General features: G+C 45.6%; 1 protein-coding gene across 1 annotated transcript in view; it reads left to right on the top strand.

Moving 5' to 3' along the window:
* The window catches only part of LOC143430091 (tRNA dimethylallyltransferase), a 53,160-nt gene that overhangs the window by 7,380 nt on the left and 31,739 nt on the right, over nt 1–14,041 (top strand). Inside the window, exons 2-3 of the mRNA XM_076906067.1 lie at nt 7,272–7,412; nt 8,033–8,295. Coding sequence (XP_076762182.1) covers nt 7,272–7,412; nt 8,033–8,295 — 404 coding nt within the window. The remainder of the gene's footprint in view (nt 1–7,271; nt 7,413–8,032; nt 8,296–14,041) is intronic.

Genomic DNA, 14,041 nt, shown 5'->3' with positions numbered 1-14,041 from the left:
CGCAGAGGAACACGGTTGAAAGTTAGGTATCGTCGGAGCCAGGAGATAACGTCCCGGTTAATTACACGCGGTAATCAGGTGTTAAACCGAGAGAGAAACCTCGGCAAGGTAGATCGGAACGTCGCTAAGCGAATTCCACGAATAAGGAGGCAGGTACTCGCGAGAGATCTAGCGACGCGTCGGGCACCGATCGATCGCGCGTGAATGGGATTTAGAATGGCTCGTGATCGACGATCGTACCTACCCGATGACCTCTTCAGCCCGCAGGGGAACTGTTGCGCAATTCCCACATCAAGGTCGTGTTTCCAGTTCTCCAAGGTTGGAATGGCGAACCTTTCGAATCCCGTACTGGTACTCCCTGCGCTAGTTGCGCGCGTTAAACTTCTTCTTCGGGCTGATTCAGAGACGTAATTCTCGAGCAATTTCCTAGTAACATTACCCTCCCACTTAAAACCAGCATACTACCGTGATTAATATTCCTACACGTTCCACGAATATTGCAACATTTCCCGTACTATCGTGTACACCGAGTAAATGAGTCAATTAAGGAGGTTACCATTACTCAGGGGTCACCAGCGTTCTCAATTCTTTCTCATGATCGCGTTCGTAAAAATTCGTAAAAAAACCTTTGTTTCTCGGTTCTCGCGTTTCTCACGATTATGGAAAAAGAAAGATTCGCGCAGAGGAGCGGAGTCGGCGAACGAAGGTAAAATTTCGCGTGTACGGGTGTTAAATCCCGGCAGAGTTACGGGATGAGAGCGCGGAGCATGTCGCTGGACAGACGTATCGCGAATGAAATCGCGAAACTGGTCCCATTACGGTACCGAATGCGTATCGTAGATCCACTTAACGTTTACGATAATTAGTAGGAATCCGTGATGCTAATGGCCGGGCCGTTTGGTAGGTTGGCAGGAACGGGCACGTGAAGGGGTCTGGGACAAGTTTGCTTTGTATCTCTTTCGTTTTACGTTCGGTTCACACTGGCTGGCTGGAATGAGCTCGCCGTGGCTCGTCCACCGCGCCACGTTCACCAAGAAATGATCTTAATCTTCCGTGAGCCGGCGTGGTATGCGAAGGTTTCGTTTTTCGTTCATCGCATGACTTTCTCTCTTTTTTTCTTTCTTCCTCCAGACTCTTTCCTTTCTCTCCTCCCGGCTGCTGGCTTTTCATTATATCATTGACTTTCTTTCGATCTCTTCTCTTCTCTTCTCTTCGATCGTATCGATCTTCCAAGTATCTACGTCGAAAATGGCAGGAACCGGTGCGGTTCGAAAGACTAGCTTCGTTTGGCATCGCGTCATTTGCTTTTCAAATTTCTTGCTCCTCGAGGAGCACGGGGTCCCGACAACGAGATGGAGAAGTTGCCGGGTGCTTCTTCGTATAATGGAACATCGTAAGATACAAGGTTTAGGAGGCGCAGAGTTAGCCGAGTTGAAAGTTTTGACAGTTGGAGGCTTCGATAATTTAGGGCCTTTAAACTTACCCGTCACAGAATCTCGGTGCTTCGCCGGTACTATTAACGTTCCGCCGGTTTCGCGGAACAATGGAAACATACTTTTATTCCGAATCGCGAGAACAATCAAAGTTTGACGATGCTCTTAAATATTTCTAGCTCGTGTAACGTTCTATGAAGTCTAATTCAAACGATTCCCTAGCTTATGAAAACGAAGAAGGAAGCACCGCGTCTCATCGGAACGTTCGAGGTCGATGGAGCGATCCAGCAGTTAGTATGGTTAACGTTTACGATGATTAGCAACATTTTGCGATGCTAATGGCCGGTCTGCGTGCACCGTGTGTACTGTTACGCAGCCGGTTGCAACTGCACGATATCAGGCATAGTTATCTTCCATTTTTGGAGCCAAGCATGCCGTTACGGTGCTCTTGGGCTCGCTCTAGGGCCCGCGATCGTCTTTGGATATTTGAATTGGCGTCAGAGCCCGGCACACATCTGTTTCTTGATTAAGTCTTTCCGGTATATTTTTAGAAAGAAACAATATCACGGTAGCAGCGAGAGAGCAGTTTAGCCGGTCTGTATTAAAAGAATTTCATTTACCTCGATCTCATTTCGGATCAGTATCTGCTAATTCTCCTTATCGTAAGTGGAATTAATAGAAATCGGTGGAAACGTATCGGTCGAGCGATCGACGTCAACGAATATTAATCGGTTTCTCCGAGTATTAGCCGTAAACGGCAGGGTCATCGAGTAATCGGTATATTGCAAAATATTGGATCGATTGCGTGATCTGGAAGTTTATTAATCCGTTCTACGAAGGGGACGTTGAATGAAAGCAGTATCAAAGGTATACGAAAACTGTCCTGCGAGTCTGGTAATATGTACTTTTACGAACGGAGGCGATGGTGCGTGGATCCACCGAGGACCGGTTTTTTCAAACTTGATAAGAGGATGACGCGAGAAACTCTAATGCCCGATACGTAGCTGTACGATTAATTCCGTTGATGCTGGCAAAGGGAGGAGGCTGGTGGTGATCGGCGAAAGGAAGAGGTCGGAGATAATGGTCGAGCGAAGATGGAACGAGAGAGGAGGAGGGCAGCCGATTGTACCGCACCGCCTCGAGGAGAGAGTGGAGACGAGATCGTTTGTATGCGCCATTCCTCTTCCCTGGACCAGTTTTCGTCCAGGTACCCTAAACCCGTACGACCCTGCCGGAATACTTCAAGGGTCTCGATCCGCTTCCTACAAGACCCGGACCTGTTTCTCGTTGTCATACCCGGAGATTAATCTCCGATTAGAGAGTGAAAAACTCCCTTTTCTACCGACTCCGATTTACCTCGAACCGCGTCTCGACGCCATCTTGACTATCAAGAGCAGGAAGCATTCGATCGAGCGTTTTCATAAAACGATATTAAATAAACACGCTCGTAACATAAACGAGGGCGCGTTTTTACGATCGAGGAGCGTGTAAAAATGATCTCGCGTCGAATGTTAATTTCTTTCGAGCGCCGTTCGTTCTATACATTGGCGCATACCTCCGGGACTGATATTTCTCGAAATTTATCGCCAATTATTTCGCTAATACGTTGGCACACGCGCGATGGTTTAACTCGTAAAGAAAAGCGCCGGTACGTTCACCCGTGTGATTCATTATCGTTGTTGCTCGCCCCTTTCTAACCGGGGAATGACTCGCGGCCGGAGTCGAGCCTGTCGGCTGGAAAAAATGAAAAAATCCGCCGACAAAGAAATGCCGCATCTTCGAAAAGTTTCTACGGCGCATCGAGAAGGAGCTGGAACGGGTCCTCGAGTGCACTTTGCTTGTTTAAACGCGCAACGAATGTCGCTTAAAAGGCTGGCGTGCACGCTCACGGACGACATTTACCCTCGGTTGCACGTAAACGTAAACCACATACGTATTACACTGTATATAATAATTTTTGGTTGGTTGGAGGGAGAGTAACAGTAGGAGGCGGAACGGCGGAAGGAGAGCAAGGAGAGGTCTCTCATAAAAATTCCATTCAATTGGAAACGAAGTTTCGGGTTTGGTCGGTGCCAAGAAAGGGTATCTAACCGATCGGAGCGGCGCGGGTCTTTGAAGGTACACGTAGCTCCGGCTAGTCGCGTGTTTGATGAATATTAAAATTTCCACTGGATTCGAACGGCGTCGTTGGGTCTGACCCAGTCAAGGTTCGAGGAAGTCGCGAATGTTATCGCGGCATCCTTCCCCGCGAAGCACATTGGCACATCCTTTCGGATATGTTCCGAATACATATTTCGTGAACGACACGTCCACTGAACGCGCCTAAATAATTCTAACGCCGGCGCAATTGAAGTTAGAAACCGACGTGCCGCTATGCGAGGAGCTGCCTTTTCTACTGATTAAGTATTCCACGTGGACCCTTTCCTTTGCTGATTTATTGACCCTTCACGATCGAACTTTGGCAAGTGGCACGGCACCCTTATAAAGGAACCCCGCCTCTTTCATAACGATCTGACGGGAACTCGGTTTATTTTAAATTCCGCCAATCAGAATCGTTCGAACCTCGAACTCTCTGCCCTTCTACGGACTAGGCTGGGATTTAATTGCTCGTTAATTCGATATTAACCAACAAAATTCGCATCGCAGTTTTATTAAAAATCCAGTCTCGTTAAACTCGTACCGCACGTGAACCGCGGAGGAAACGTTAGAACATGGACACGCCGTTGGTACCGTATAATATTTGATTTTTAAGCAACCGAGTTTTCCTCCTCGAATCAAATTTACATTAAGTTCCATTGACGCGAGTGTCTTCGAAAGATAATGCAAATTAGTGAATGTAATATGCACGATCCGGATGTAGTGCTCATGAATAATAATCGAGCCAGTATTACGGAGTTTTAAAACTGTCAAGGTATCTCTTTCCCTTCCGTCGACGAAAGAAATGTAACCCATTTCTCGTTTAACCAGAAGAGGAGCAGCTTTATATCGCGGACTCCCGCTGATATCCTTTACAAAGTTGCACGCACGGATTCGATCGGCGAATGATCGACTACGCATTCAGCGTAATTGCCGCGTTGTTCACTGGTTACTCGGATGATTGCGGCCCCAGTTCAGCTGGGAGGTCTCTCTTGCCTCGGAGGCGATATCGATAAATCATGCGACGCGCGAACTTCCTCCTCCGACTGGAGCGATGGTTGCACCATCGCGGATGCATTACGTTTCTCTTCTAATTGGCCGATCGTTTCCGGGCTGCTCCTCCGGTGTTCCACTAGAATCTTGTCAGGTAGACCGGTTCGTTCTATGTATATTAGAGTTATTGTATAACCGTGGGTGGTGATCGCGTTTCAAATTCAATATCAGCGATTCGAAAATTACTCGATGGTTTTTCCTCCCGTCGCGTTATGTAAAAGTCAGTGAACGTTTTCTGAACGGTTCAGAGCTGGCGAGACGCGAGGTGAACCAGTATGGTGATGGTCAGTCTGGGCGTCTGGAAATGGGTTACGGTTAACATTTTAAGACGACGACGGCGACTCGAATCGTTGTCCGAGGATGTTTCTCGGTTCCTCGGGGAAAGCCGACGAGTCGATGATTTTTTCGAATAAAGTACACCCGATTTTAAGATAACGCGATCAGGATTACGTAAAGGGTCAATGTTCCTTCGCGAGTCGGATTTCTCTAATAATTATTTGGAAGTTAGTTAGTAGGTTGCTTATTCATCTTCATTAATCTCCCCGTGTAATGCAATTAGCTGTGTTTTAACATCTTTTTTACTATGTTTGCGTTATCGTTAATATACTGATCGTGAGTGGTGTGTTTGGACAAGTATATCCTACTACATTCTGCCTATATTAAGAAACACAGCCTGTAACTCTTAAATTGGTTGCTAATTTAGAAATACCATTAATGATTCTCGCGAGCCCAAATTTGGTACTGCACATCGTTCGTCTAAACGAAGAAGTAACGTTGGATTTTGAAATTGTATTGTATTTATTGGATGCTTTGGAAGAATTTTATACATTTGTTGTTTTTATTACTTTACGTAGGTTACAAAAAGGAATAAAAAAGAAAGAGAAAAAAAACAAGGAAACCATTCAACCGGTGGAGAATACAGCGACATCGGTTAGTACGTAATAGTTCCTAATTTCGTTAATAAAAGGTAGCGGCCGTTGCTCGATTTCTCTCCTTGAACCGTGCTGATGCTTCGTCCACGTGTTACCCAGCCTTCTTTACTTTCTTTTTCCGTTTGCTTTATCATTACGCTTTCTGCCGAAGCACCGGCCAAGTACAAACAAACTTCCGGCAGTGGAATATTTGCTTCTGTATTCATCTATCGGTTCTTCTTCTTTCTCGAATACGAAACACCGTTCAACGGTGATGGAAAGATATTCATAAGAAGTGGCCATTTTTCGTGCACCTTCGAACGAATGTCCCCTTAAGGGATTTCACATCGAAACTCGATCCAATAAGACGTTGATAAAAAAGGTTAATGAAGGTTGAAAACTTGGTCATTCGAGTTACCCAGGCGCGAACCGTAACATCGAAAACCTGTTTGTTCGGGCAGTGATATAGCGTAACTTAACGGAACATCGAGGACATAAGATACAAAATTTTTGCGCTGGGACAATATTCAGGCCAGGCGCGGGAGAATGTTCCCTCTGGAAGGGTATGAGAACGTTTCAAGAAGTCGGGAGAAAGATGTTACGATTAATCTGGAAGACGGAAATTCCTGTTTGACGAGTTGTCACTTTACGATTACGCGTTGCTCCATCGTCCACCGATGTTATCTTTTATGTTAATCTTTTATTAATGGATTAATTAAATTAATTCTTGCCAAACGATATTACCGATCCGATAAAACAAACGGGTAGAGAGTCTGTAGCACTGCTTCGAAAAAAAGAAGACTATTCATTTGGTCGGTGGATCTTGCTTGTACTCGAAGCAAAGAAGCTGGTCGAAGTACCTTTCGTTCTTGTTACTTTCGTGTGCATTTCTCTGGGGAAAGGGGAGAGAGAAGGAAAGGAGTGAAACGGGTTGTTTCGTGTGCCAAATGAGTTGGTCAATCTTCATCGAGACGAAACGAAAATGCTGTTAGTTCCCCTAATTTCAGGAGCGAAAAGCTGTTTTTAGCGGCACGAAAGGTGCACGCACGATTTAACGCTGCGCAGACCATTTATATTTGCACAGTTAATTAATGAACTGCAGTTTGTCGCACCGTAATTTTCGCGTCAATGATTGGAAAACGTCCGACACGATGAAAACGATAAGGAATGGGCACGATTATTTTCGTCTAGACTTGTAATGTAGGCGTTAACTCTTTCACAGTCTAATAAAAGAGTTTGAACGAACATTTGATACATCTTTAACAGATAAGAGTGTGTGTGTGTGTGAAAGAGAGAGAGAGAGAGAGGGGACTTGTTCGCTAAGGTTCGATTTTGCCTCCTTTCTTGTGCAAAGAGACGTGTGTCGAACGTGTGTCGAAGATAAGAAAGATCCGCCCGTTAACCACTTCCCGCGATTTCATTTAGTTAACATCGTCGTGCTACAGTGACAGTTATCAGAGGAAAGGATGAAATGACCCGACGGAAAACTGGCTCGGTGACACTGATAACTGCCGGGATGCGGGCTTTGACGTTTCCTGATTTGGCTTTCTACGTTTCATTTATCTTCGACTTCGTTCCACTGTCAATAGGATCGCGCAGCTGTTCCGACGTTTCGGTTCGATCGAACTGCCTATTCGCAGATGAGACGAGCGAATCAACTCCTTGCTTTAGAGTATTTAATATAATTTATTCGTTGCGGACGTTTCGAAGGTATGTGAATGTTCCTGTTCATTTACAGGTGTACAAAGGGCTGGATATCATCACCGCGAAAGTAACAGAACAGGAAAAGGCAATGGCGCCGCATCACATGTTGGACATTGTAGACCCCTTGAACCCTAGTTTCACGGTGTTGCAATTCAGGAACATGGCCCTACCGATTGTAATATCTCCTTTCTTTCAACATCCGTTCTTGCGTTCGTTCCTTCTAACAAAAAGCCAGCTGCATTTCGCAATTCGTTGTATTACAAGCGGCGAACGCTCGTTGGAAAGTAAACGACCGTCGAGCGATATCAGTGCGCGAAAACCAGAAACGGGAAAGGAAAAACCGTCCGTGGAATGCAGTATCGCCGCCATACCATCGCCGTCGCGTAATAATTAATAACCAGTGCGTAAAATTGTCGACGCAGCCGATCGTTGCTGATCTGTCGGGTTACATGTACATTTCACGGGAGGGTAGTTTCCGCGTGAGCGTTTGACACGCTTCAGATACGATGGAATTGGCTTTCGGTTGTACTAATAGTAACAGCCACTCTCGTGGTGGCCGTTCGAAGTCGGATTAATTTTAGGCACTGGCTTCTAACGCCTGTAGACATCGCATTGAAAAAGAACGGCTTCGTAAAAACTCACTTTTAGAACGAAGCTGAACGGTACCACGAGGTGGACCATGACACTGACTATTAGGCACGGTCCCTCTATCCAGTACCGATATTCGATTCTCGTCTACCTCTCAGCTTATTAGCCTCCCTCGAACGCTACTCCTATTCTCGTTTCGTCGATTAGATTGACGATCTACTGGCCAAGAAGAAGCTCCCGATCATCGTCGGTGGCACCAACTATTACATCGAGTCCCTCCTCTGGCAAATACTCATCGCGAAGGCCGAGTCCGACGCAGACATCGAAGGCCTGACGTATCCGAAAAAAGCCAAAGTCGAATTGGATCGTTCGACTACCAAGAGTAACGACGAACTCTACGAGGAGCTGACTAAAGTCGATCCAGAGATGGCCACGATGGTTCATAGTAACAACAGAAGAAAGATCATTCGGTGAGTGATTTAATCCGTAATTCTCCCGTAAGGAGGTACGCTAAATGTAGCGGTTGGTCCCAGAGCATGGTCACCAGGGAAGCCATTATCGTCGCGTTCAGTCCTAAAGCGTTCTCTATAGACTAGAGGGAAGCCACTGTAGTGATGCTTGTTGCCAGATCATGGTTTGCAGGGAAGCCAGTACAGTGGCGCTTGCTACCGAAAGGGTTAAATCTGCGCGATAAACCATCGATGAGCAATCCGTGTCCAGCTACCTGTACGCGGTCCATTCGAGTAAAATAACCGTCTAAAAACTTGTTACAGTTTATCGTGTTAGAAATCTGTAACGAGTGCTTTCGTGGCTAGGGTTAGAGAGATAGTACTTTGTAGTATCGCGCTATTTATCTATTGACGCAGATATTTGTTTAAGCGTAGATAAGAACGAGTGCACACAGTGATGTATTTATTTATATACAATATTTATTGTTCGTTCTTTTCTGTGCCGGAATTATTCTTTGCATTTATCGCCACTGCTGAATTTATTTACGTTCCATTCACTTTTATTTACGTAATTAACATTCCAACGTTATTACGTAGGACACAAAATATTTAGCAAATATTTCTGTCGAAAGGTAGATACGTCGAGCTTATGAAACTACGAAAATTGCATATTTATCGAGAAATCGATTAAATGTTACTAAAACAACTTCTGTTCCCGCATTTATTCGATAAACCAGTTTATCAAATTCAACTTTAATCTTGTAACAAAATTACTACTATTATATAAATTTTCTTAGGCGTATTTAACAATGGGAAATATATATTAAAATACTAAAATCCTGTCGACTGAAATATTACGGGTGGTATAATACGGCTATACGTGGTAGATACGTGAGACTCTGAACGTTGGAAGATACTCGAGTCTATTCATTTTCTCGACCCAGGAGTCTCGTCCCTGGCTAATAAATTAAAGATCGTGGCTGAGTTCAAGTTTCCCGACATCTGCTGTCCAAACGATCAAATCTCTGGGTGTACAGCGTATTTGTCGAACGAACTAAAAGAAGAGCTATTATGTCTCAATGCTAACTAGTAGTAGTAGTAGTAGTAGTAGTATATTATCAAGTACAAAGAAGATAATTCGATAAATCAATAAAGTGCCAGTGTCACTGTCAGATAATTTAGTTGCACGGCAAACCGTATCGCGTAATCATCGTTTCAATGACACAATTTCGATCGAGCAGATTTCGTATCCTTATCGTATCCACGTGCGGCAAGCAATCGATCGATCGGCCGATCGATATCGCTCGAATCGGTTTCTTGCTGAACTTCGTATCGTAAATAAAAGTAAATGGTTAACCGACACAGTAATCAATGGTTAACGACCGTAGATTCAAACACTCTTGCTGTCTGATAACGAACCATGGCGCCTGATAATCCATCGTTGTTACGAGTGATTTAAGTGTAAAAAGACCCGGGGAATTTTTAAGAAGAGCATAGAGTTATCATACTTTTTTTCTTCTCTACTTATTTTTCACCGATGTGAAACATAGTTCACCGTTCTAATCTGTCCTATTCACTTGTTAACACGTACGTTGTAATACTTTCGTCAGCCTTTTATAAGTTGTTGGTTTAATGATAACGACAATCCATTTCGTACGCTACTTCTGGTTCCATGGTAGCATGTTTGAATGAAGTCTTCGCCCGTTTCGTGGTCGAAGCGAAATTTGGGATGGCTGCACGCACGTATTATGCAAAAGGTACTGTCGCCCGTAAAATTGACTTTCGAATTCGGCTGGGAGAGTTCGGTTCGAGAGCTGCGGTTTTCGGTACCGTTTGCTCATTGGGTAACGACCACTACGTAGGAGAAAACCAACCAGAGTGCGTACAGGCCGCGTCGCGTGTGATGTAAAGGTAGTTTAATGTTTTAAAAAAGATAATTGATCCACGTTGAAAATGATCGATAGAGCTGACACTCCCTACGATGATGAATCGTTCGTTTGATACACCGCTTTCACCTCTCTCTCTCTCTCTCTTTCTCTCTCTCTGTGCCAGAGATAATTCGAGTAGATTATTGAAATTAACGAAAAAGGAGAAGAATCTCGGGTGAAGTTATCGCGATGGTCGAGCGTTTGCCACGACACCTCCGATGCCGATCAACAATGGCCAATTAAGGCAGGGCAGGTACATTGGTGGACAACTGTTACGCTTTCACAATATGGCCAGCGGCGGCAGCTGCCGCTGTTAAACCTTTTCTTTGAGAAGGGCCCACGGAAATGTTTCGTTTTCCTTCGGTGAAAAGACGCGGGCATTTCTATAGAAGGCTAGGCGAGCTAGGTAGGTTTGCATCAAGGACCAGGTGTCGAGTTTTCCCTCCCTTCCCTGCCGGGCTTCTGTCCGATCCTTTGCAGCCGGCCAGGATTATTTGTTTAATTGCCGTTTTCGAGGATTTCTCGACCTTTCAGAAACGACCCGCATCTAGAAAAGGAAAGGTGGGATTCGTTGCTGGCGATGCATATGCAAAGGTATCGCGCGCGACAACATTGCTCCTCTTCTACATATTTGCATAGGGGGTAGGGTGGTTGTAGTTAAAACATTTGGGTAGATAACAAAGCTGAGATGAACGCTCGCGCGTTACTTCGTACTCTTTCCACATTTATTTATTTTATGAAACGTAAAAGCTGGAAAGGCCGCAACGGGGTTAAGAGCCATTTCCAGAGCAAACTTTACCCAAAGAGGGCCGCACAAAGGGGATGAAAAATTCATTAGAACTCGCCGTTAAGTACTTCGGTACGGAGGCTAAAGAGGCAAAGGATCTCTTTCGCGAGAGATAAAACGGTAGGGACTTTTTTTACAACGTTTACACGATACGCAAACGATTTGCGTTTCAACGTAGGGTCGAGTCTTTGCCTCGAGAAGCGTTTTCCACCTTTGAAACGAGCTTAAGCGCTGCTGTTAAAACCTGGCGGTGCCTTTTAATTAAAGGTTACAAACGTTTAGAAAAGATTATTACAATCTTTACATTTGGGAAGATGTGTTCGATATATTAGAATTATCGCGTAATTGATAGCGATATCTAATGGACATTTAAATCGTAATCGTCGGAGATAATGTTATCTGTTTCATAGCACGATGATACGTCGTCGAATTTTCCCCGCGTATGACACACTTTTAATCGTGATTCTTAAGGGTAGACCGAATAATGAAGCCCGACACATATCGTGTCGCGTTGTTGTCATACCAAATAAATCGTATCCGGTAAAAAGTATCGGATACAATAAGAAAACGTGCTCGGCGTTCTTCCTTTTCGGTCGAGGAAGAGTGTGTAACAGTTTTGGTCAGAGACATCCTACCACCTCTATTGCACATTACCGCGTTATTATTCCCCTTCCTCCGTTATCGACTCTTGAAGTTAATTTTTACAGCAAACGAGACTGTCGCCTTTTTGTTCGTCAGTTTTGTTGATTGTCGGAAAAAGAGAACGGAAAGAGAAAATAAAAAGAGAGCGTGTGTGTGTGTTTGCGTTGCTGCGTGGTAGCGTCCACGTACTTACATACACGTGTCATGAACGGTTCGTACGTGAGCCACGTGGAGCGACAGTGCCGTGTCACGACTTCCTGGCGCCTGACGGGTGCGCTCTTCCGGAAACGGGGCGTTTCATCAATTTTACGCGAAACGTGCGAGGCCGCGTTCGCGAGCGTTAACCACGCCGGATAGCCGGTTCCTAAAGGCTGTTTGTTGTTTTTAACAGTCATATTTGTTTGAATTACGGTACGCTGTTTTACGATTGCCCGGGGTTGATTATTTAAAAGCGGCACGGGGTTTACGAGAAGCGTAAAGATTGCTGTAAATGATAGAAACTTATGTCTTACGTTCCCGAACCCGGAAAAGTGATGCGCCGGGGAAGATGTTTTGCGAGCCGATGTACCATAAAAACGGTTCTAAAAGTTGAAGAATGCACGTCTGTTCCGTGGGCATAAAGATTCGTGCCTATATTTGTCGAAACTCCGGATCGTTAATGGAAGAAATGTCACGGACCGGCGCGTGTAAGTTCCGCTCGAGTAATACGGGCTTTAGTCCGAGTAGTAAAGAGAATTGCACTGTCTTTATCGCGGCCCGTATTCCAGCATTGACCCCGCCGCCTTAATAAAGCAGCGGGTTTTCGATTCGATCTGTCTGGACACGCCCAGCGATCCTTTCACGCTTCTTTCCCAGTTTACCCGTCGTTCTCGCTCTTTTCCTTTCTCTTCTCCTCGTGGTCCCTCGCGTCGCGTCGTCGCACAACCGGCTTGTCTCCTCTCTGTTCCTGCCTTTCGACCGCTTCCTACATTTGCCCGCACACCGCAGACCGTCCCATAGCGATCCTTAAATTCGTTTATTCGTTAACTTTCGATTATATTTTCGACGATTGTGCACTCGTCGCGTCGTTAATTCCCCGTGAACGCTCGAGCGAACGAGGACGGTAGAAGAGGGAAGAGAAGAAAGGACGAAAAGGAGTCGCGCATAGGCCTGCGTGCACGCATACCCTCTCGACTCGCTATCGTTGGACGTGTCGCGGCTGCGGTGGTTCTATTTATTTCGAGGTTTCCTCTGACAAACGCGAGATATCTTTACCGCGCATTATTTCGCACTTTACGAAACTGATAACCGCCGACTTGGCTCTATAAATTCTGTTTCACGTAGCAATTGGTTGGCTGAATTTATCAGACGGCTCTCTTCCCTTCCGAGATATCTGGTAGAATTTCACGGGGACAGATCTGCGGATCGATCGAGTTACGTCGGCAGCTCCTGTGCGATATTTATAGAGAAAATTTGATCGCGCTGCTCTGGGCATTTGTAAACACGTAGGGCTCCGATTGAAAGTTGCTAGCCGATAGCATCGAAGTCCTGCCACGCTCGCGACTTTTTACGATTCCACCCGGGACCTCCTAATATAAGAGAATATCGCCGTGTTCGCGGTTTTTTTCGCCGATATAAATCGTCACCGAATATTTCACCGTATATCCGTCGATACGAGCGTGAGTACTCTCGGAGGCATCGTGAAAAAGGGAGACGAAGAAAGGTCCAGACACAGAGGAAAGTAAGGAGAAATATTCCGGACGCGCTCCGCTGAGACAGGCCCTTGCAATCACTGTTTGAATCTTTGCCAAGCTTTTCCCCTACCCTACGCGAAACCTTTCCGTGTCCTCTCCACCTTTCTCCTCTCTTTCTTTTTCTCGATAGACCGTTGTCCTGGAGCCAGTTTCCTCCTAAACGCATACCGATTCCGGGGAAAGTAATAGGCGATTCCACTTGACGAATGTACTCGCTGTCCATCCGGTCTAGACGACATTAAGCACTCACCAGGCCGCGCCGCGATGCGATCATAAGCCCGAGAACAGGAATTAGCCTGGAGCTAACTTCCCTTCGCGCTTCTCGTAAAGGCCCGCCGTTCCCTCCAAGCTCGAGGGTTTACTTTTTCCCCTGTCTCCAGTCGCACGCTTACATTTTTACCCGCCGATTATCTCCTGCCGCGAATTTATCGGTACACCATCGTTCGGTTTCACGGTTGTTCGTTAAATCTCTGGCTGCTTTTTTTTTCTGCACGCTCCGGTTGCAGCGTGTTGCGCAAAAATTATTCAAGTTCGCGGCTATTCGTCGTGTCCGTAACTTTCTTGTCGTTGCTCGTGTAAGCGCCACTTGGCGCAATATTTTGCAATCACTTTTAATCGACCGGCAACACGCGGTAACGATCGCGCAATCGAGATTGTCCTACGTAACATCGCGACAC

The sequence above is a fragment of the Xylocopa sonorina genome, chromosome 13, assembly GCF_050948175.1.
Source record: "Xylocopa sonorina isolate GNS202 chromosome 13, iyXylSono1_principal, whole genome shotgun sequence".
In the NCBI taxonomy this organism is placed as follows: domain Eukaryota; kingdom Metazoa; phylum Arthropoda; class Insecta; order Hymenoptera; family Apidae; genus Xylocopa; species Xylocopa sonorina.
This window is presented reverse-complemented; position numbering and strand designations above follow the sequence as displayed.